General features: G+C 64.0%; 2 protein-coding genes across 8 annotated transcripts; one reads left to right on the plus strand and one right to left on the minus strand.

Moving 5' to 3' along the window:
• Positions 1-50: 50 nt before the first annotated feature.
• ROBO4 (roundabout guidance receptor 4) lies at positions 51-8402 on the plus strand. 7 transcript variants are annotated; one of them, XM_052786259.1, is made up of 19 exons: positions 51-512; positions 631-675; positions 763-1041; positions 1120-1258; positions 1333-1460; positions 2331-2440; positions 2550-2769; positions 2866-2987; positions 3401-3572; positions 3653-3803; positions 3888-4018; positions 4398-4562; positions 4647-4941; positions 5035-5829; positions 5920-6069; positions 6190-6339; positions 6421-6746; positions 6862-6999; positions 7096-8402. In XM_052786259.1, the coding sequence occupies exons 1-19, from the start codon at positions 395-397 to the stop codon at positions 7239-7241; spliced, it is 3780 nt and encodes a 1259-aa protein (XP_052642219.1). In that variant the 5' UTR covers positions 51-394; the 3' UTR covers positions 7242-8402. The 7 variants fall into 7 exon arrangements, with proteins under 7 accessions (XP_052642219.1, XP_052642218.1, XP_052642215.1 ...); XM_052786258.1 differs by having other exon boundaries at positions 5035-5409; positions 5440-5829; positions 5920-6339; XM_052786255.1 differs by having other exon boundaries at positions 5920-6339.
• Positions 8403-20843, minus strand: ROBO3 (roundabout guidance receptor 3). Its single transcript, XM_052786263.1, is given in 28 exon segments — positions 8403-8675; positions 8760-8867; positions 8949-9026; positions 9104-9210; positions 10361-10528; positions 10600-10739; positions 10839-11050; positions 11132-11192; positions 11194-11239; positions 11321-11447; positions 11533-11749; positions 11752-12006; positions 12114-12226; positions 12309-12528; positions 12614-12728; positions 13076-13252; positions 13339-13507; positions 13592-13673; positions 14044-14255; positions 14358-14529; positions 14842-14966; positions 15050-15177; positions 16071-16209; positions 16289-16409; positions 16500-16657; positions 17646-17775; positions 17777-17973; positions 20696-20843. Coding segments are annotated over 28 exon segments (4140 nt in total). The 3' UTR covers positions 8403-8460.
• Positions 20844-21952: the final 1109 nt, after the last annotated feature.

A 21952-nucleotide genomic window follows, 5' to 3' on the forward strand; every position in this document is an offset into this window, starting at 1 on the left:
TGAGAGGTGGGTGACAGCTGAGACCAGGTGAGCTCAACACACCCACCTGGCGCTCAAATTTAAGCTTGCAGAGCCTGGGAGGCCCTGGACAGTTCACTCTGATCCCTACTGACGGCGCCCCCAGCTGAGAGCTCGTTTCTTCTTCATTCGTCTTCCTCTGAACATGGGGGGGAGGGGGGAATTTCTTCTGATTCATTAAATTCGTTAACTGCTGGCGTCCCCATCCCCACTGCCTCTGGGTGCTGACAGGGCCACCGCGCCCAGGCGCTAACACTGCCGCGGCGTGCCCGATCTGTTTGTGTCCCTGCAACCCCCTCCCGCCTCCAGCACTTCCCGGCCCCCACATCCGGCTATTGTCCCCCGCTATCCGGAGCCGGATCTGGTCCCTGTGCCAATGGGGAGGGACCAGGATTTTAGGGAGGAAGAGGGAAGGCTGGCCAGGGCTGGCATGGCGGGCGGCTGGGCGATGGCGCTGGGCTTGGGGCTCTGCCTCACCGCACTGCGCCAGGGAGGTGAGTGCAGCCCCCGGGGGGGGGCAAAATACCCTTAACTTTGCCCCCCGTCCCCCCACTCCCGGGGCTGAGACCGTGCCCGCTTGGTGCACCCACTAGCCTCTGTGTCACCCCACAGGCTGCCACCCCCCTGGCGCAGCCACGGCACCCCAAACCACAGCCGGTAAGGACATCCAGTGGGGACGATGCGGGTGGGGGGCTCCTAAAAAATCTTGCATCGTTCCCCCCACCCATGGTGTCCCCACCGCAGCGCTGCGGGACAATTTCCGCCTGCAGCCGGGTGATTTGGTGGCCACAGCGGGGCAAGCATTGGAGCTGGATTGCGTCCCCCCCTTGGGGCACCCCGAACCCCGTGTCACCTGGAAGAAGGACGGGGTGACCTTGGACTTGGCGGGTGACAGGTATGTGGTCACCAACGGGAAGTTGCGGGTGGCACCGGCCCAACGGAGCGACTCCGGGCTCTACATCTGCGTGGCGGCCAACGCGGCGGGCGAGAGGGAGAGCCGGGGCGCCCGTGTCTCCGTCTTAGGTAAGCCAAGGGTCTCCCGTGGGTGGTGGACACATCATGCCCAGCCTTGGTGCCATGTCCTTAATGTCCCCCACCCAGAGAAGCCAACCATCGTGCGGCGCCCAAGTGACGCCGTAGCGGTGGCCGGCAGCACCGTGGAGCTGGGCTGCGGCGCCCAAGGTGACCCGGCGCCACGGGTGCAGTGGCACAAGGAACGTGGGGACCTGCCCTGGGGCAGGTAGGTGGTGGCAGGGCAGAGGTGTCCCATCCCCAGGGTGGGGATGGGGCTGATGGAGAGCTGGTGACCTGCAGGCATGAGGTGGACCGGGAGCACACGTTGCGCCTCTACGCCGTGACACCTGCCGACGCCGGCACCTACGTGTGTACAGCGCAGAGCCAGCTGGGCACCGCCGCCGCCACCGCCCGCCTCCGCGTGGAAGGTCAGTGGTGGGACCTCCATGGGCTCCACCATCACGGACACCCAGGGCCATCTGGGGGTGCGTGCAAGGGGATCCATCTAACAGGGTCCATCTAATGGGGTTCATCCAAGGACGTCATTCAAGGGGGGTCCAACAAAAAGAGGTCCATCCAAGGAGGTCATCCATGGGGAGTCCATCCAAGGGGGGTCCATCCAAGAGGGGTCCATCCAAGGAGGCCATCCAAGGGAAGTCCATCCATGGGGGTCCATCCAGGAAGGTCTATCCAAGGGGGTCCATCAAAAAAAGGTCCATCCAACTGAGTCATCTAAGGGGGTCCATTTCAAGGAGGGTCCATCAAAGGGGGTACATCTCAGGAGGTCCATCTAAAAGCATCCATCCAACAGGATCCATCCAAGCATGCCCATGTAAGGGGATCCAACTAAGGGGATGCATCCAGGTGGGGGTCCATCCAAGGGGATCCATTCAAGAGAGTCCGTCTAAAGGGCATCCATCCAAGCAGGTTCCTCCAAGAAGATCCATTTACGGGGGACTGTCCAAGGTGGGGGTCCATTAAAGGGGGATTGAACAAGAGGTATTCATCCAAAGGGTCCGTCTAGGGACACATCAATAGGGGTCTATCATGGGGTCCATCAAAGGGCATCCATCCAAGAAGTGTCCATCCAAGAGGTGTCCATCCAAGATAGATCCATCAAAAGGTGTCTGGCCAAGGAGGTCCATCCAAGTGGGTCCACCCAAGGGGTCCATTTGAGTGGGTCCATCCAGGGAGACATCAGGGTCTCCAGGCATGGGTATCTGAGGTGGGTGCCCGGGCAGGTGCCAGGGGACCTTGCTCCTGCCCCGCCCTGCCGTTAGCCTCTCTCTGCCCCACAGACCAGCTGTCGCACCGGCAGGAGGCTGCGCCATGGGACCTGCTGGCTGTGCGGCTGCACCTGGATAATGGCACCATGCTGCCCACCGCCGCTGTCCGACTCCGCTGGCAGGTTGGTGTGATGCCGGGATGTACCCACCAGGGGACAGGACACAGGGATGAGGCTGGAGCCACATCCCCCGTGTCCCATCATGACTCGTAATCCTTCCTATCCCCTTCAGATGCTTATGCCAGCACCGGTGCCGGTGGGCTACACGGTGCTGTACCGCTGCCTGCTCCCTGCCAGCACCTCCTGGGTCCAACACAACGCAGGCAGGGAGCTCAGCGCCATCATCCCTGCGCTCCGCAGGGGCTACAAGTATGAGTTCAAGGTCCGACCCTATGCTGGAGGGACCCAGGGCTTGGACAGCAACAGCAGGTACCTCTGGATACCCGAGGAAGGTGCGTTGGGTGTTGGGTGTCCCCAGGGATGCCCGGGTGGAGGATGGAGGGGTTGGCTGGTGGTCCCAGGGGGTCTCAGCACTCCTGTCCCGGCAGTGCCAAGCGCGGCGCCCCAGCACGTCACCGTGGGCCAGGCTGAGACAGGGAATGGCACCGTGGTCGTGAGCTGGGAGCCACCTCCTCCTGAGGCCCACAATGGCATCATCCGGGGCTACAAGGTTTGGGGTGATGGGGCGGGGGGGCAGGGCTGGTGGACTTCTGGCCAAGGAGGGTCCATCCAAGGGGTCCGTCTAAGGGGAATATATCCAAGAAGGGAGCCTATTGAAGGTGGGGACCTATCCAAGGTTGGCCATCCAAGGAGTGCCTGTCCAAGGGGGGATCCACCCAAGGGGTCCATCCAAGAGGGATCTTGACAAGGGGGTTCATCCAAAGGGGCCTACCGAGGTGGAGATCCATCCCAGGGCATTCATCCTAGTGGATTCATCCAAGGGGGCCCATCCAGGGGGGGGTCCATCCTAGGGACATTCATCCAAGGGGGTCCATGCAAAGGGGTCCATCCAAGGGGGACCCATCAATGGAGGTCCACCAAAGAGATTCATCTAAGGGGCCCCATCCTCTTGGTGCCTGCCAGGTCTGGTCAATGGGTGAGGACTGGCAGCACACCACCAACAGGACAGTGGACGAAGGCACCCGACACCTGGAGACTCTCCTCCCAAGCCCTGGGGCCGAATTCTGCGTCCAGGTGGCGGCTTTCAATGGTGCAGGGCTGGGGGTTCCCAGCAATGCCACCTGCAGCGTCCTGGGTAGGGGACAGAGACCAAGGTGGGGTGCAGGTAGGGGTCAAGGTGGTGGCACAGGGGTGACACCGGTGGGACCCTTGCAGGGCTGACGGCGGGGAGCACCGGGGTGGAATGGGTGCTGCGGCAGCCCGCCATCATCGCAGCCGCTGGCTCGCTGCTCTGGTTGGCCTGGCTCGCCCTCCTCCTCCTCCTCTGCCAGCGCCTCAAGAGCCGGGACACCACACCTCACCGCAGGTGAGCGGCCGTGGGGTGGGGGACACGGGGACATCCCTGGCATGGTGGGGATGGGGCACCCTGATGGCACCCCTTGCCCCGCAGGCTGGTGGCTGGTGACTTACCATGGCTCGGTGGCCCCTGGAAACCCGGCTGTGCCCCTGGAAACCTCAGCAGCAGCAGCAGTCTCAGCAACCGGCTCCTGGATAGTGACGGCAGGGACCCCCATCCCTCCAGTGAGCCCCAGGGCTGGGACCCCACCCAGTGCCATGGGACCCCCATCCATCCCAATGAGACCACCACACGATGCCATGGGCCTCCCACCCGGTCCCCTGGGACCTCCACCCAGTTCCATGGGACCCCTCACCCACTGCCACGGGACCCCCACCCGGTGCCTAGGACCCTCACAGGGTGCTATGGGGCCAGCAAAGTGTGCCTGATACCCCCACCCTATGCGTGGGGACCCCCCAGTGCCATGGGACCCCTGCCTGGGTGCCCCCCACTACCTCTCTTCAGGCAGCAGGGACCCCGGGGACAGACAGAGCCGAGGACGGAGGGGACAAGGGACACCCGGCTCAGCACCCATGGGTGCCCCAACCTCTCTCGCCCCTCCAGCCCTGTCCTTGGAGCCACCGAGCCTTGGCCCCCCCACACCACCCAACCACAGGGGGCAACCGCCGCCCCTTGGGGAGACAGGGTGCTGCAGTGGGGGGCACCCCGGGGTGCACACGTCGCCCAGCACCCCGAACCCAGCACCCTGGGAGTGCATCCACAAGCGAGGTGGGTATGGGGGGAGACGTGGGGGGACACGGGGGGACACCAGAGAGGTGGCTCATGGCTCTGTGTGCCCCCTCCCCTATGCAGAGCTGCACCAAGTGCACAGCACCCCGGTGCTCACGGGTGGCCCCGGCCACGTCCCCATCACCAGGAGCAGAGGCGAGTGGGAAACGGATTTTGGACTGGCAGCTGGGTGGCCTCAGCGAAGGGGACATGATGGTGACACCAACACCACCGTGACGGCCGGAGGGGACCGACGGCAGCCGCCGGTTTTCAGCTCCCCAAAACCACAGCGGGGCAGCGCCTCTCTGGCCTCTGCTGTCACCGGGTTACCGGTGACACCCCCAAGACCACCCCATGCATGGCACCCGCCAGTGACCCGGTGAGTCTGGTTGTCCCCACCCCGGGGATGCAGCTGGGTGCTCAGCACCCCAACCCTGTGCTGCAAAAGCCACCGTGTCCCTTGCACCTGCAGGTCCCTGGCCACTGTGTGCCCCAGGGACACATCCCTGGTCATCAGGTGCCCCAAGGACATGTCCCCAGTCACTAGGATCCTCAGGGACACATCTCCAGCCACTCGGCATCCCAGGGACACATCCCCAGTCACTGAGAGCCCCAGGGATGTGTCACCGGTCACCAGACACCCTAGAGACATGTCCCTGCTCACTGAGCACCCCAAGGACATGTTCCTGGCCAGCAGGCACCCCAAGGATGTGTCAGCAGTCACCAGGCATCCCAGGGACATGTCACCGGCCACCCAGCCCCCCAGGGACCCATCACCAGCCACCAGGCACCAGAGGGATGCAATCTTGGCCACCAGGCACCCTGAGGACACCACCCTCGTCACCAGGTGCCTGAGGGACATGTCCCCGGTCACCAGGCACCCCAGGGATCCATCACCAGTGACCAAGCACCAGAGGGACATGTCTCCAACCAGCAGGCACCCAAGGGACACATCTGCAGTCACCAGGCACCCCAAGGAGAAGTCCCCAGCCACTGGGCACTGCAGGGACAAGTTCCTGGCCACCAGGTACCACAAGGACATGTCTCTGGTCACCAGGCACCCCAGGGACCCATTACCAGTGACCAGGCACCCAAGGGACACATTTCTGGCTACCAGATACCCAAAGGACATGTCACCCGTCACCAGGCATCCCAAGGACACATCCCCAGCCACCAGGCACCCCAGGGACACATCCCCACTCAGCAGGCACCCTGAGGACATGTCTCCGGTCCCCGGTCACCGCAAGGATGCATTCTTGGGCAGCAGGTACCCCAAGAACATGTTACTGGCAGCCAGGCACCCTAGGGACCTATCACCGGTGACCAGGCACCCGAGGGACATGTTCCTGATCCCCAGGTACCCAAAGGACGTATCACCAGCCATGAGGCATCCCAAGGACACATCCTCAGCCACCAGGCCCCCAAGGGACACATCCCCAGTCACCAGGCACCCTGAAGAGATGTCCCCAGTCACTGGTCACCAGAGAGACATGTTCTTGGGCAACAGGTACCCCAAGGACATGTCCCTGGTCACCAGGTACCCCAAGGACACGTTCCTAGCCACCAGGCACCCCAGGGATGTATCACTGGTGACCAGACACCCAAGGGACATGTTCCTGGCCACCAGGTACCCCAAGAACATGTCCCCAGCCACCAGTCACCCAAGGGACAGGTCACCGGTCACCAGGCCCCTCTCGCCGGCATTCAGCGACGGGGTCCTCACGCCGCAGCGGGTGGCTGAGGACCTGGAGATGGACCAGGACACCACCTGCCCCAGGTACACCCCTTCCCCCTGGGACACCACCATGGTGGCAGCATCCCCCAGTGCCAGCAGCATCCTCGCCATGTCCCCCCACAGCCCTCCAGCACCAGCCACGCCACGGTCCTTCTCACCGCCACACACCTATGGCTACATCTATGGGCCACCAGCCTCCGAGCTGGGGGAGGAGGAGGAGGAGGAAGAGGAAGAGGAGGAAGAGCAGCCAGCAACAAGGGGCTCGCCAGGGGGGTCGCTACTGAACGGCTGGGGGTCTGTCTCGGAGGACAACTTCGCCAGCGCCCGCTGCAGCTTGGTGAGCTCCTGCGATGGCTCCTTCCTCCTGGATGCCAGCTTTGCCCGGGCGCTGGCCATGGCCGTCGATGGCCTCTGCTTCAGCCTCGAGGACACTGATGGGGCCTATGGGGGTGAGCGAAGGGTCCCTGGACCCCCTCCTCTGACCCCGAGCATTGTCACCTTCTCGGGGAAGGTGGGCCCATCATGACACCATGGTCATGCCACTGTCTCCTGCCTTCTCCCCAGCAGGTCCCTCACCGCCACCATCACCCTTGGAGGGGGTCTTCTTGCCCGCGGTCCCCATCCCCACCTGGGACTGGGGGACGGCACTGGAGGTCTCGTGGAGAGTCGGGACAGAGGTGGCCACGGGCATCCTGCAGCACGGTGAGCGGTGCCCCGATGCTGGGGTGATGGGCACCGGGGACGGTGCAGGGTGTCACCCATTGCGGGGTGCTGGAAAATGTCCCCTTTTCTTTCCAGGTGGCCACAGGTCGGGGAGTGGCAGTCCCTGGGCCAGGGTGGGCGGCGAGCCGGGGACAGGAGGGACAGTGGCGTGGCAGTCCCCAGGGTGTAGGACACGGCAAGGCCAGAGTCCCTTCAGCTCAGCTAAAATCCAGCTTTATTAAGCAGTTCCCCAAAAAGGGTCTTTCTGCTAGCAATAGCCACCTGTGAAGGGTGGGTGGCACTGGGGTGGGCAGGTGTCCCTCCTTCCTGAGCATCCTTGTCCTCCCCAAATATCCTCATCCCTCCCCAGAGTTCTCATCCCTCCACAGCACCCTCATCCTCCCCAAGTGTCCTCATCCTCCCCCAAATCCTCATCCCCCAACCATCCTCGTCCAGCCCAAGTACCATTGCCCAGCCCAAGTGTCCTCATCCTTCCCCAGTGTCCCCATCCTTATCCTCCCCAAGTGTCCCCATCCCTCCCCAAGTGTCCCCATCCCTCCCCAGCATCCTCATCCCCCCAACCATCCTCATCCAAACCAAGCACCGTTGTTCATCCCAAGTGTCCTTGTCCTTCCTCAGGGTTATTGTCCCCCCTCAGGGTCATTGTCCCCCAACCGTCCTCATCCCTGCTGACCGTTCTTGTTCCTTCTGACTGTCCTTATCCTTCCTGACCGTCCACATCCTTCCTGAGCATCCTTGTCCCACCTCAACCATCCTTGGCCCTCCCAAGTGTCCTCATCCCTCCCAAGCCACCTTGTCCTTCCTGAATGTCCTTGTGCCCCCTCTGAGCATCCTTCTCCCTCCTGAGCATTCTCATCCCTCCCCAGCGTCCTTGTCACTGCCCAGGGTCCTCATCCCTTGTGACTGTCCTTGGCCTCCCCAAGCATCCTCATCGCTCCCAAATGTCCTCGTCCCCAGGGTCCTTGTCCCTCCTGAGCATCCTCCTCATGCCTCCCCAGGGTCCTCGTCCCTCCCCAGGGTCCTCGTCCCTAATGACTGTCCTTGGCCTCCCCAAGCATCCTCACCCTTCCTCAAACATCCTCCTCCCTCGCAACTGTCCTTGTCCCCAGGGTCCTCATCCCTCCTGAGTATCCCTGTCCCTCCCCAGCATCCTTGGCCCTCCCATTTGTCCTCAGCCCCAGGGACCTCAATCCTCCCTGAGCATCCTCCTCATCCCTCCCAGAGCATCCTTGCCTCTTCCAAGCATCCTTGTCCATCCTCCTGAGCGTCCTTGTCCCACCCCGAGCGTCCTTGTTCCCCCCTCGCGCTGCCGCCCACCGGCCGCTGGCTCTGTGCAAGCCTATTTACATGGTGCCACTCAGAAATTAAAGAGCATCCCCTCGGTCCCCCCCATGTCCCCAACCCCGTGTCCCCAACCCTGCCACCGTCTCGCCCTCCGCTTCATCGCTTCTCCTGCAACGGGCAGGGAAACGGGGGACCCGGGCGGCAGCGATGGCCGGTCCCTTCACCGCGGTCCCCCGGCGTCCGGCTGCGTCCCGAGCCGTGGCCGCGGGAGCCGGTGGAGCCGCGGGACGAGACGCTGCCCGTCGTGGAGCAGCTGCCGGACACCTGCCCTCGGGGCAGGCAGGAGGGTTTGCCGTAGGGGACGACCTCATCTGCAAGGGAGGGGACAAGGTTGGGGGTCGGCGGTGACACCCCCCCTTAATACCTTTGGCACGTGGTCGATGGCTCCAGCTTACCGCTGCGGGCTGGGCGATGGGTGACCTTGCGCTCGGCCCCACTCGGCTCCCGCTCCGGCAAGGGGCCGGGGGTCTCGCCCGGTGGCGGCAGTGGTGGCGGTGGCAGGTCTGCAGCAGAGAGGGAGGAGAGGGCTGAGACCCCCTGACCCCCCCAAGCCCCCCCACCATTTTCACCCCCCCCCCGCTCACCTCCCTGCTGCTTTTCCCGGCGGTAGCGGCTGCATTTGGGCTTCGGGCGACTTTTCGGGGTCTCCCTGCAGGTTTTCCCTGGGGGTGATGGCAGCGTCAGGCCCCCACCAGCCAGTGAGCCCCCCATCCACCCAAAATGGCCCCCCAGGGCTCACCTGTGCCACGGGGGCGGCAGGCTCGGGGCGGGTGGGCCTTGCTGGCATCTGGACTCGGTGGGGGGCTGGGTGCCCGTGGGGGGGTGCTGGCGTCGTGGGGGGGTCTCCTGGCAAAGAGGGGGTGTGGGGTGAAGCCGGGGTGGTGCAGGGACCGGGGGGGGGGCTCGGTGGCCACCGCGGTGCTGGCGCAATCCCTGGTGCTGTGCCGTGCTGGAGCAGGGGGAAGGCGTGTGGTGATGGCACAGCTGGAGGGCAATGGCATGGGTGGGCTGAAGCATCACAGCTGGATTGCAGCTGCATGGCTGGGCTTGCAAGGGGCAGCTGGATGAGTCCAGTGGCACAGCTGGGTGGGAGAACCACAGCTGGATAGCAGGGCTACAGCTGGATCACAGCTGCACAGCAGGGTTGCAATGGCACGGCTGGCCGACAGTGGCACAGCTGGAACACAGTGGGATAACAGCTGCTCAGCTGGAATGCAACCGCACAGCTGGGTTGCAACCGCACAGCTGGATGGCAACTGCACAGCTGGGTGGCAACCGCACAGCTGGATCACAGCACAGCTGGATCACAGCACAGCTGGATCGCACCTGCAGAGCTGGATCCCAGCACTGTTGGATTGCAACCGCACAGCTGGGTTGCAATGGTACAGCTGGCCCCTGATACCACAGCTGGATTGCAATGGCATGCCAGCATTGCGATGGCACAGCTGGATTGTGATAGCACCGCTGGATCATGGCAGAGGCAGCCATGACAGCACAGCTGGATGGCAACGTCCCAGCCAGTTCATAATGGTGCAACTGCATCGTGATGGCACAGCTGGATTGTTATGCCACAGCCAGCCCACAGCGTCACGGATGGATCATGACAGCACGGCTGGAGCACAACCGGACAGCAGGGACAGATGGTGACAACACGGATGGATCACGAAGGGACATCTGCACCATGGTGGGACATCCAGACCCCAGTGGGACATCTGGACCCAGATGGCATGGCCAGACCATGATGGCATGGCAGGGCCAGATCATGACAACAAAGCTGGATTGTGATGGGACGTCTGGACCCCAACGGGACATCTGGACCCCAATGGCACGGCTGGACCGTGATGGCACGGCAGGGCCGGATGGTGACAGCATAGCTGGATCACGATGGGACACCCAGACCACGGTGGGACATCCAGACCCCAATGGGACATGCAGACCCTGACGGGACATCCAGATCCCAATGGCATGGCCGGACCAAGCAAGGCCCATCTCCTACCGGGGCAGGAGGGAGCTATTGAAGTCGCGGAGCCGGGGGATGTCCTCGGTGGCATGGGGTGATGGTGTCAGCGTGGCAGTGGACCGGCAGCCGGAGGAGGCGGCAGGCGAGGATGCACCGGTGGCACAGGGGACATCCTCACCGGGGTACCACTCCTCCCTCCCCAACCTGCAGGGTGGGGGCCACAGGGTGGGTGCTGGGGCCAGCACACCCCAGCCCCCCCAGCCCCCTACACTCACCCTCTGGCTGCCTCTTCCTCTTCATCCTCCTCTTCCTCCTCCTCCTCCTGGGCACACTGGCTGAGCTCGCTGGCCGAGGGTGGCGGGGGCAGCAGCTCCGTCCAGCTCACCACCGGCGGTTTCACCGCTTGCCCCAACTTCTTCCCTTTGGTCCCTGTGGCGAGGAAGGATGCCGGGGAGGGGTCTGTGGGGAGGGGACCGTGCCATCCACACCCATGTGTGTCCCCAACCCATCCCACCGCCCTACCATGCTCGGCTCGGCCACGGGACGCCTGGGGGGCATCCATCAGCTGGGGACCCCCCCCGGCATAGGGGGTCCCGTGCTGCGAGAACAGACGGGGGAAGGTGCAGAGCTCCTCGCCGCCCGCCTCGATGGTGCTGTAAATTGGCCCCTCTCCAGACCCCGCTCCAAATTGCTCCGTCTGGGCGATGTAACGGGTGATGCCGGCATCTGCAGAAGGCAATCGGCACCGTCAGCGTTGACTGTGACCCCCCCCAGTCCAAGCCACCCATCCCCATGATGACCCCTCACCATTGTAGTATCTCTCGGTGGCGGTCCCCAAGCAGCCGGCAGCACTGGCCGCACCGCCACCCGCGCCACACGTCCGCCAGCCACGGGTAACCACCACCGGCGGCTGCCCTGCAAGGAGATGGGGTAAAGGGATGCCGGCGGCTGGCACTGCGGGTCCTGAGGAGAGGGGGGTGGATACTGGGGCGATACCTGGGGCTGCTGCGTGCCGGAGCTGGGAAGGCGACTGCGGAAAGAGGTGGGGGTGAGGGCGGCGAGGGGCCGCGACGGGTCCCCGCGGCGCCTGTAGGCTTACCGGTGGGCGTATAGGCTAAGGATGCTGTAAAGAGAGAGGCGGTGGGTGGCTGGTGGGGTGATAGGTGCCCGGGTGGGGGGGGTCCCAGGGCTAGCACCTTCTCCCGTACCAGCGAAGTGGCTGAGCTCCTTCTTCCTCCGGCGGCGGCCGTAGAGCCAAGCGGCGAAGGCAGCGAGGATGACCCAGCAAGCGCCACCAACGCCAGCGATGAAGGCCGGCTGCTTGGCCACCTCGGCCAAACGCTCGGCCACGCTGCTCCCGCCCACCGGCCCCGCATCCCGCTCTGCCGGGGGGGCTGCAAACAACATGGGGAAGGGGGGACACGCTGGCAGGGGTGCCGAGGAGCCGTCCCCAGCACCGGGGTGACCCCCGCCACCCGCCCACCCACAGGTGCGGCGGAGAGGGACTCACCGATGCGGATGGGGACAGGGGCGCTGCGGGCGCCCACGCCAGCGCCGGTGGCGGCAGCAACTTCGGCACGGTAAGGGACACCAGGGACCAGTCCCCGCAGCACCGTCGCCAGCACCGTCCCCTCCACGCTCTGGTTGATGTGGAAGCGGCTCTCGTTGCCCAAGCACCAAATCTGGGGGCGGGGGGGAAACGAAGGGAGACACCCATGGGGACACCATGACATGGTGTCATGGGGGGACAGAGGGGACCCGCCGCCTCCCCGCCGCCGTCTGCCCTTACCCGGTAATCACGGATGACGCCGTTCTGCTCAGCCGGCGGCGGCGGCTGCCACGAGATGCGGACGCTGGTGCCGTTACCGGCCACGCTGACAGCTCGTGGCGGGGCACTGGGGGCTGTTGGAGGGGGGGACACAGGGGGTGTCACCTCCCGGGGGTCCCCAGGGACCCTCGCCATCCCCTGCATCCCCGCGCTCACCCGCCTCGGGGGTGCGCAGGGCGCGCACAGTGCTGTCGGGGCCATGGAGATGATGGAAGTAGGGTCGGACCTTGACCTCGTAGTCCTGGCCTCGGCGCAGCTCGGTGAGCAAGGCCCCCCGTTCCCCCGGTGCCCGCACCACCCGCGCCTCCTCCCAGCGCCCACCGCGCTGCCGGTACAGCACCCGGTAGCCCTGAACAAAGGGTGTTTGGCGCTCCACCTGGGGACCCAAGGGGAGGGTGGGGTGAGGTGGGGGGATACTTGGCACTGGGACCCCTGTACCGGCGGCGTGGCGCAGCACTCACAGTCCAGGAGAGGCGGACAGCAGCCGGAGGCAGCACCACGGGTTCCTGTAGGTGCACGGCCACTTGTGCCAGCTCCCGCTGTACCTGCTGGGGGTCCAGTCCTTGCTGCGTGGGGCTGGCATCTGCCGAAAAAATGAGAGGGTGGACAGACCATGGACACCTTCACTGGTGTCAGCAAGTGGGGATGCCATGGTGACACCACATTCCCATGGTGGGTCCACAGGAACCTCCACTGGCGTCATTGGGTGGGGATGCACCCAAAGGTTTTGGGTGCACGGGCACCTCCATCAGCATCACCAAGTGGAGATGCACCCAAGGGCGGTGGGTGCGTGGGCACTCCCATTGGCGTCACCACGTGGAGATGCACCCAAGGGCAGTGGGTGCGTGGGTACCTCCAACATCACCAAGCAGAGACGGACCCCAGGGTGGTGGGTTCACAAACACCTCTGCCAGCGTCACTGCTGGGTCTCACCTTGGGTGCGCACGGGCTCCGAGATGCCGCTGGGGTCACTGAGCCCGTAGGCGTTGACCGCCCGCACCAAGAAGAGGTAGACGGTGTCAGGGACGAGTCCGCTCACTGTGTGGGTCTCTCCCTCCACGTCGGCTGCCACCGTCTGCCATGGGCCACCCGACGCCTGGCTGCCAGGGTACAGGGGTGACCCATGGTGGGGTGGCACCGGGCCACCGCGTCACCCCTGCACCCAGAGAGGACGCTTGTGTGATACCTGAAAGCCTCCACTATGTAGGAGGTGATGTCGGCGGCACCGCTGTCCTCATTCCCTTTCCAGCTCAGGGTGACACTGCTTTTGGTGACGTTGGTGACCACAGGGGTGGAGGGTGGCCCAGGGAGGACACCGGGCTCAGGGGAAGGCAGGGAGAGGTCGGATCCGTCACCTGCAGGGAGATGCGTGGAGATCTTGGGTGGCTTTGTCCCCGGTGCCACGGTGCCCCCAGCGCAGTGACGTTCCCGTGACCCACCCTGCACCTCCAGGGAGCCGCCCCAGCGGGTCTCGCCCGCCGAGCTGGTGGCCACGCACTCGTAGTGCCCAGAGTCCGTCACCTGCGAGGGGAAGAGCTCCTGCCCCATCACCCTGAGCACCCGCCACCCCTCGCACCCACCTCCTTTGCACCCACCGACCCTTGTAACCATCACCCCGTGCACCCACCACCCTTTACACCCACCGCCCCTCGCATCCACAACCCTGGGCACCCACTGCCCTTTGCACCCACCACCCAGAGCTCCCGTCACTGTGAGCACCCACCATCCTGAGCACCCATCTCCCTTTGGTCCCACCACCCTTTTCAACCACCACCCTGAGCACCCACCGTCCCCCTTCCCCACCCCTGGACCCCCTCCCATCCCTGCAGTCCCACCCCATGGGTGCCCCCCGGGAGTGGGTGCCCTGAGCCCCCACTCCGGACTGGCTCACCCGGAGGCTGGTGATCTGCAGGGTGCCGTTCTCCAGCAGGCTGGTGCGGGGCTGGGCACCCACCAGGGTGCTCCCGTCCTTCAGCCACCCCACGCTGGCCGGGGGGTCACCGCCCCCCACCCAGCAAGGCAACCGCGCCGTGGCCCCCACCGGCAGCACCGTCCGGTTCGCAGGACCCCGGCGGATCACCGGCGGTCGCTGCTCAGCCAGCGCTATGGTGAAGAGGGGTGGGGGGAAACCGGGAATTCCTCGGTGCTGGGATGGGTGCCGCTCGTGCACCAAATGCACCCGTTGCCTGCTGGCCTGGGACTTACCCTCTTCCACCTCCAACCGCGCCTTGGCCAGCACGCTGCCGGCCACACTGATGGCCTGGCACAGGTAATAACCAGCGTCAGTGGGCTGTACATCGGTGATGGTGATGGCGCCGCTGGGGCTCACCGAAAAGCGGCCGGTGGGCTGCGGGGGCTGGCCGGGGAACAGCAGGGTCTGGGGGGGGGAGGGAAGGGTGCAGAGGGCTGCTGAGTGGGGGAGGGCGGTGGAGGGGATGGGATTTGGATTGGGATTGGGATTGGGATGGAGATGGGGATGGGGATGGGGATTGGGATGGGGACATGGGTGGGATGGGGATGGGAGGGCATGGGATGGGATGAGGATATGGGATGGGATGAGATAGGATGGGGATACGGGATGGGATGGGAGGAGGAGATGGGATGAGGATATGGGATGTGGTGGGATGGGATGGAGATGGGGACAGGGATGGGGATGGGGACAGGGATGGGGACAGGGACGGGGACAGACCTGGCTACCCTCCTTCTGCCAAAACACGGCGGGTGGCGGGTTGCCCTTGCTCTGGCACTGGAAGGTCACGCTCTGGCCGGGGGTGACAGTCTGGTCGCGGGGGCCAGTGACGAGCTGGGGGGGCACTGCCACAGCGCGGGGAGAGAAAAGGGCTTGCCCGGCCGCTTTGCCAGCACCCATGGGTGCTCCCTCAGGGACCCTCCCTTACCATGCACGGTGAGGGTGCCCGACGCCTCCGACCTGCCCATGCTGTTGTCGGCCACGCAGGTGTAGGTGCCCTCGTCCTCCGCCCGCAGCCGGCTGATCCGCAGGGTGTTGTCGGGCAACACCTCCCACCTGGAGCGGGGGGAGAACGCCACGAGGCCGCAGCACCGACAGGGTGCCGGGGTGCCACGAGGGCGCGGGGTGCCGTGGGGATGTGGGATGCGATGGGGATACGGGATGCGATGGGGGTGTGGGATGTGATGGGGATGTGGGATTCCATGAGGATATGGGATGTGATGGGGATTTGGGATGCGACGGGGATGTGGGTGCTCTGGAGATGTGGGATGCAATGGAAATGGGGGATACAGTGGGGATGCGGGATTCGATGGGGATACAGGAGGCAATGGGGATGTGGGATGTGATGGGGATGTGGGATTCAATGGGGATGTGGGATTCGATGATGGGGATATGGGTGCTCTGGGGATGTGGGATGCGATGGAAATGGCGGATACAGTGGGGATGCGGGATGCAATGGGGATACAGGATGCAACGGGGAGGCGGGATGAGATGGGGACTTGGGATGCGTTGGTGTGTGGGTATGATGGGGACGTGGGGTGCAAGGAAAATGGGGATATGGGATGTGGCGGGGATGCGGGATGCAGTTAAGATGCAGGATGCGATGGGGATAGAGGATGCAACGAGGATTCGGGATGCGATGGGGCTGTGAGGTGCAATGAAGATGGGGGGGTGTGATGGCGACACGTGACGTGCGATGGGGATGCGGGATGTGACGAGGGTGTGGGCTGTGATGGGGATGCGGGGTGCGATGAGGCTGGAGGACGCAACAGGGATATGGGATGCCATGGGGATACTCGACGCCACGGAGATGCGGGCTGCGACGGAGACGCGAGACGCTCCAAGCGCACCAGGCCGGCACGCAGCGATGCCACCTGGCTGCACCCCGGACACCCCCACCCCGGCCCTGGCACCCACCGCCCGTGCCAGCCCCCTCGCCCGCCGCTTACCTTCCCAGAGGCATCTTGCCCTCCTCCTTGCGCCAGCGAGCCGCAGGCTGGGGGTCCCCCACCACCTCGCAGGGAAACTCCACTGTCCCCTCCACCAGCACCGCTTTGTTGAGGGGCCTCTTGCCGAACGCCGGGCGCTCTGCGGGGGCGGCCGTCAGTCCTGCCGGGACGGCACCCGCCCCCGCCACCCCAAAAATGACATCCCCATCCCCACGCACCGAAGACCACTAGCTCGGCCGGCTCGCTGTCCCTCTCCCCCACCACGTTGGTGGCCACGCAGACGTAGACGCCGGCATCGCTCTTACGGGTGCTGGCCAGCATCAGCTTCCCGCCGCGGATCTGCCAGGCAGCCTGGTTCAACCAGAGCGGGGGGCTCAGCCCCCCCCGCCCCCCAGGTTTTGGGGGGGACCCCCCCCCCATATCCCTCACCGTCAAGTGCTCGTCCTCGTCGCTGAGGCGAACGCCGTTCTTCTTCCAGGAGACGCTGGGTTCGGGGTGGCCGCGGGGGGGGATGCACTCCAGGACGGCCGGTTCGCCCGCCGCCACCACCACGTCCCCGGGGGGCTGCCGGAAATCGTCCCGCAGCACTGGGGGGGCGGGGGGGTGTCACGACATCAGCCCTGCCTCAGTTTCCCCATCCCTGCACCCCTAATGCTGGGGACCCCCCCCTCCTCCCAGCATGCAGATACCAAAGCTGAGCGATGCTGCATTTCATGTCGGCAGGACCTGGATCCGACCGCCGATGTGGGGTGTAACACTGCCCCCCCCCCCCAGATCTAGCCCTGTCCCCCCCAAAATAATCCCTGGTGATTGAGCTAAACTCACAGCCGGGTCTAAGCCCAATCTGGATTTAACTCCAGAGTCATCCCAGCCCTGGGTTTGAGCCTCAGCGGGTGCCACCCCCGAGGGCCGAAGCTTGGGGTGGCACCAGACACGTTCTTGTCATTGGTTTTAGTGTATCGGCACTTATTTTAATTTATTTGCAATTATTTGAATTTATTTTCAAATACTTCCAATGCTTTTCCCTTCTTTTCAATGATTTTTGTTTCTTTTCGATTTTCATTTCTTTTTGATTTTCATTTCTTTTTTATTATTTCCCTTTGTTTTCACTTCTTTTCATTTCTTTTCTATTATTTTCACTTATTTTCAATTATTTTAACTTTTTACTTCTTTTTCACTTATTTTTCTTTTATTTTCCCTTCTTTTCGTTTCTTTCCCTTATTTTCACTTATTTTCAATTATTTTAACTTCTTTTCATTTGTTTTCCTTTACTGTTACTTATTATCTTTTACTTATTTTCATTTATTTTTACACACTTTTCTTTCTTTTCTCTTATTTTCACTTACTTTCATTTATTTTACTTATTTTCATTTCTTTTCCCTCATTTTCAATTATTTTCATTTCTTTTCATTTCTTTTCCCTTCTTTTTGCTCAGCAGCGCCAGGCCTGAGGATTTTGCAGCCCCTCATCCCCTGAGCCGCCGCAGCGGGCTGGGCTCCGTAGTGACACCAGACCCCCCCCCCCAACCCCAAGCCCTCCCCGCTGTCCCCCCGTGTCCCCCCCCAGGGGACTCACCGGCCACCTCCAGGGATGCGTTCCTGCTGGTGGCCTCCCCCAGGTAATTCCTGGCCACGCAGACATAGACCCCCTCATCGGGCTTCCCCCGCCGGCCGTGGAGGATGCGGAGGAAGAAGAGGGACCCCCCCCGGCAGGAGGGTGCGGTGGGAGCGGGGGTCCTCCCGGTCCGTCTCCACCCGCTCCCCATCTTTGTACCACTCCACCGCCGGGGATGGACGCCCTTCGGCTTTGCAGCTCAAGGTGGCCGGTTCCCCCTTGGAGACCAGGAGATCCGTGGGGTGCTCCACGATACGGGGTGCCATGTCCTCCAGCTGAGGGTGGGACCCTGTTTAAAAAATAGGGGGGGGGTGGTCCCCATGACCTCCCCCAGGGAGGTGGGGCAGGGGGTTTTGGGGGGCTGAGCAACCCCCGTCGGTTTGCACGGAGCTTTCCTGGCACCAGGAAAGCTTTGCTTAGTGAGCAGGAGGTGAGATGAATTGTGGCCAGGCCTCAGCCCAGTGTCTCCCCCCCCCCAACCAGGAGGTGAGGTGACCAGGAGGTGAGATGAAGTATGGCCAGGTCTCAGCCCAGGAGGTGAGATGACCAGGAGGTGAGATGAAGTGTGGCCAAGTCTCAGCCCAGCATCCCCCCCTGCCCCGCCAACCAAGAGGTGAGATGACCAGGCGGTGAGATGAAGTGCGGCCAGGTCTCAGCCCAGTGTATTGCCCGCACCGCAGGGTGGGTGCTGGTGTGGTGGCAGCAGGACCGGGAGGGTGTCAGACCTCGGACACACCGGGGGACGATGACAGGGGGACAAAGCAGCTCTGCTCCCAGTAACGCCCCTTTTCCACCCCGTTTCCAACTGGGCATCCCTGTGGAAATGGGGTTAGGGCTAAATTCTCCCCAAAAGGGGATTTTTTCCCCCAGCTGCAAATGATGATTTTCTATAGCAGAGCTGGTAACTCCAGACTGGAGAAACCACTTCATTTTAAGTTAAAAAAACCCAACCATATTGGGTCTGTGGGGCTGTTCCAGGAAAATCCCCACCCTTAGGGCATGGGAATTAATGAATGCTCATTAATGCTGGGATAATTAATGCTCATTAACGCTGGGGTCTAACTGGCTGGGTCCGGCTGGCATGGCCCACCCGTGTCCCCAAGTGCCACCCACGGCTGGCACTGCACTTCAGGCTGTGCTCACTGAGTGTCACTGCTGTCCCAGAGACGGGCTGCACACCCACGCAAGTGCACACCCAGACACACACACAGCTTGCACACGCATGTGTGCGTGTGCACATACGTGCACACGCATGAACGCACGTGCAGCCAGGCACGGGCACGGATGTGTGCATCGGCTACGCGTTTGCACACGTGCGTGTGCTTACAGACACGTGCACATGCAGGTGCACGCACTCGTGTGTGCATGCACATGTTTACATGCATGTGCAGATGCATGCACGCGTGCATTCACACAGGGGTCTGCATGCACTTATGCAGCTGCACGCACACATGTGTGCGTTCGTGGAGGGATGTGCATGTACACACACAGAGGTGCATGCACACACATGGGTATTCACACAGGGGTGTGGGTGCAGACACAGACGTGCATTTGCACATGCACGCGGGGCGCGCACATCCGTGCACATCCACACACGCATTCCGATGAGGCGCACAAGCCTGCACTTACCCATGTCCCTGCGTATCTGCACACGCATGCACACGCATGCCTGCAGCTCCACATGTGCACGCCGCACTCATGTGTGTGTCCCCCATTTGCACACGCGTGTATACATGCTTCTGTCCCAGCTCCCGAGTGTTGCGGGGGGGGGGGGGGGGCTGCGATTTGGGGCGCCCCAAGCAGCCGGGATGTGTTGCCATGGGGACGGGATGCAGCTGCCATGGGGACGGGGAGGGATGCTGTGGGGTACCGGGTACCCCGTGGGGCGGTGGCGGCATGGGGTGGGCACAGCGGGGGCCGAGGGGGCCGCAGCTGGGCCCGGTGGCTAATTGGGATGAGCGGGGGGGTCAGGCCAGGCCCCCTCCTGTGCCAGGGCTGGGGGTCCCACGGGAGTTTGGGGACACCCCCCCCCATCGGCCACCCAGAGCCGACTGGAGGGGGAAGCGCAGACTAAAAAAGAGGGGAAAAGCTCAAAAATGGACTTAAAATTCAGGCAGACACCCCTTCCCTCGCCCCTCCCCCCCCCCGGCACCCGCAGCTGGCCCGGGCTGCCACCCACCGCACCCCGGCTCGGGGACGTGGGGCTGGTTTGGGGACACGGGGATGGTTTGGGGACACAGGGACAGTTTGGGGACACAGGGCTGGTTTGGGGACACAGGGATGGTTTGGGGACACAGGGACAGTTTGGGGACACAGGGCTGGTTTGGGGACACGGGGTCTCTCCTGGCTCAGGGTCTGGGGTTTGGTTTGGGGACACGGGGACAGTTTGGGGACACAGGGCTGGTCCTTGTTCGGAGTCTGGGGATTGGTGCGGGGACATGGGGTCAGTTTGGGGACACTGGGTCACTTCCAGTTCGGGGCTATGGGGTTGGTGTAGGGACACAGGGACAGTTTGGGGACACGGGGTTGCTCCCGGTTTGGGATCTGGGAGTTGGTCCGGGGACATGGGGACTATCTGGGGACACCACCTCAGTCCCAGTTCACGGTCTGGGGGTCAGTCTGGGGACATGGGGCCAATTTGGGAAGAGGGGGTTGCTCCAGGTTTGGGATTTGGGGACAGGGGGCTGGTTTGAGGACACAGGGTTGCTCCCGATTTGGGGCCACCAGTCTGGTCACAGTTTGGGGTCCCAGGGACTATGTGGGGACAAGGGACTGCTCCCGGTCCGCGGTCTGGGGGTTGGCCCGAGGACACGGAGCCGGTGCCGGCGTGGGGACATGGGGCTGATTTGGGGCCACGGGCTCGCTCCCAGACTGGGGACCCGGGGTAGGTCCCAGCACGGGGACCCGGGACCGGTTTGGGGTCCCAGCTCGGGGCTGGGGGGGCGGGGGGTGATACGGGCTATTTCTAGCGGGACAGCGGGGCCAGACAGTGGGGTCCCGGGGCCACGTACCGTTACCGGGGGGGAGGCCGGGGAGGTGGAGGGCGGCGATGGTGCGGTTGATGCCGAGCAGGAGCTGGGAGGAGTTGGAGCCCTCGGCCCCCAGCGAGTCGGCGAACAGGTTCATCTGCAGCAGCGTCTTCAGCAGGTACCGCAGCATCCTCGGCCCGGCCCGGCTCGGCTCGGCTCGGCTCGGCTCGGCTCAGCAGGGTCCGACCCGGCTCGGCTGAGCTGGGCTCAGCTGGGCTCGGCTTAGCGGGGCTCGGCTCAGCTGAGCTCGGCTCGGCTCAGCTCGGCTCGGCTCAACCCGACCCGGCTCGGCTGAGCGGGGCCCAGCCCGCGGCGCCGCCCCCCGGGTCCGGTAGGGAGCGGGGGCGCGGCCAGTGCGGGTGGGGAGGGGGGGGGCTGGGGGGGGAGGAGGAGGTGTCCCTGCCCCCCCCCCTTTTTTGGGAAGGGGGATGGGGGGGGGTCCATATGGGGGGAGGGCCATGGTAGGGGGCGGAGGGGGATTGGGGTGACCTTTGGGGGGGGGGCAGAGAAAAAAGGGGTGGGGGGTCTTGCGTTTCGGGGAGGAGGAGGAAGACAGGCTGCTGTGCTGCCCGGCCTCATCCCAAAGACAACGACACCCCACGGGGTTGCCCGTACCCCCCCCAGCCAAAGTGCCACCCGGGGGACACCCCCCCCTTCAGTGAACCCCAAAAAGCAGCTTAACACCCCCCCCCCATCCCACGGGGAAACGGGGCAGCTCAGGGGGGGCACAGCCTCATCACCACGGCCCCCAGCAGCGGGGTGCGCTGGCAGAGGTGGGTGACACTTTTGGGGGTGCTGGGGCCACCAGTGGCCTTGAACTCGGGGGGGGGCGGGGGGGGGACGACGACACACAAGCACCGGCGAGTGGTGCCGTTGAATTCATAATTAGCAATTAGCCACTTAATTAATGCGCTGGGGCTGATGTGTGAAGCAATGCGCCTCCTCCAGCCGGCCCCGTGTTTGGGGGGGGGTCGTTACTGGGGGGGAGGCGTTATGGGGGAGGGGGGCACTAACAATCTCCTTGGGATAGGACAAAGGTGGGGGTGATGACGGGGTGGGGGGGAAAAGTGGGGGTCGGGAGTTTGGGGAGCCCCAGGGGTGGGGGGCTGGATGGGGCTGGGGCTGCTCGGGGAGGAGAGAGGAGCAGGGTGGGGAACGGGCGAGCAGGGGGGGAACATCTGCCTGCACATCTGGGTGGCGATGGGCAGGGTGAGCGGGAGAAGGGGCCTCACACCTGGA

The sequence above is a fragment of the Harpia harpyja genome, chromosome 4 (assembly GCF_026419915.1).
Source record: "Harpia harpyja isolate bHarHar1 chromosome 4, bHarHar1 primary haplotype, whole genome shotgun sequence".
NCBI classification, from domain to species: domain Eukaryota; kingdom Metazoa; phylum Chordata; class Aves; order Accipitriformes; family Accipitridae; genus Harpia; species Harpia harpyja.

Bases quoted from the DNA above. Each gene is read 5' to 3' on its own strand.
- ROBO4 (XM_052786255.1), top strand. From the start codon at position 395: ATGGGGAGGGACCAGGATTTTAGGGAGGAAGAGGGAAGGCTGGCCAGG. The intron at 676-762 runs GTAAGGACATCC...TCCCCACCGCAG, and splicing joins GGCACCCCAAACCACAGCCG to CGCTGCGGGACAATTTCCGC. The intron at 5,830-5,919 runs GTACCCCAAGAA...CCTGATCCCCAG, and splicing joins GATGCATTCTTGGGCAGCAG to GTACCCAAAGGACGTATCAC.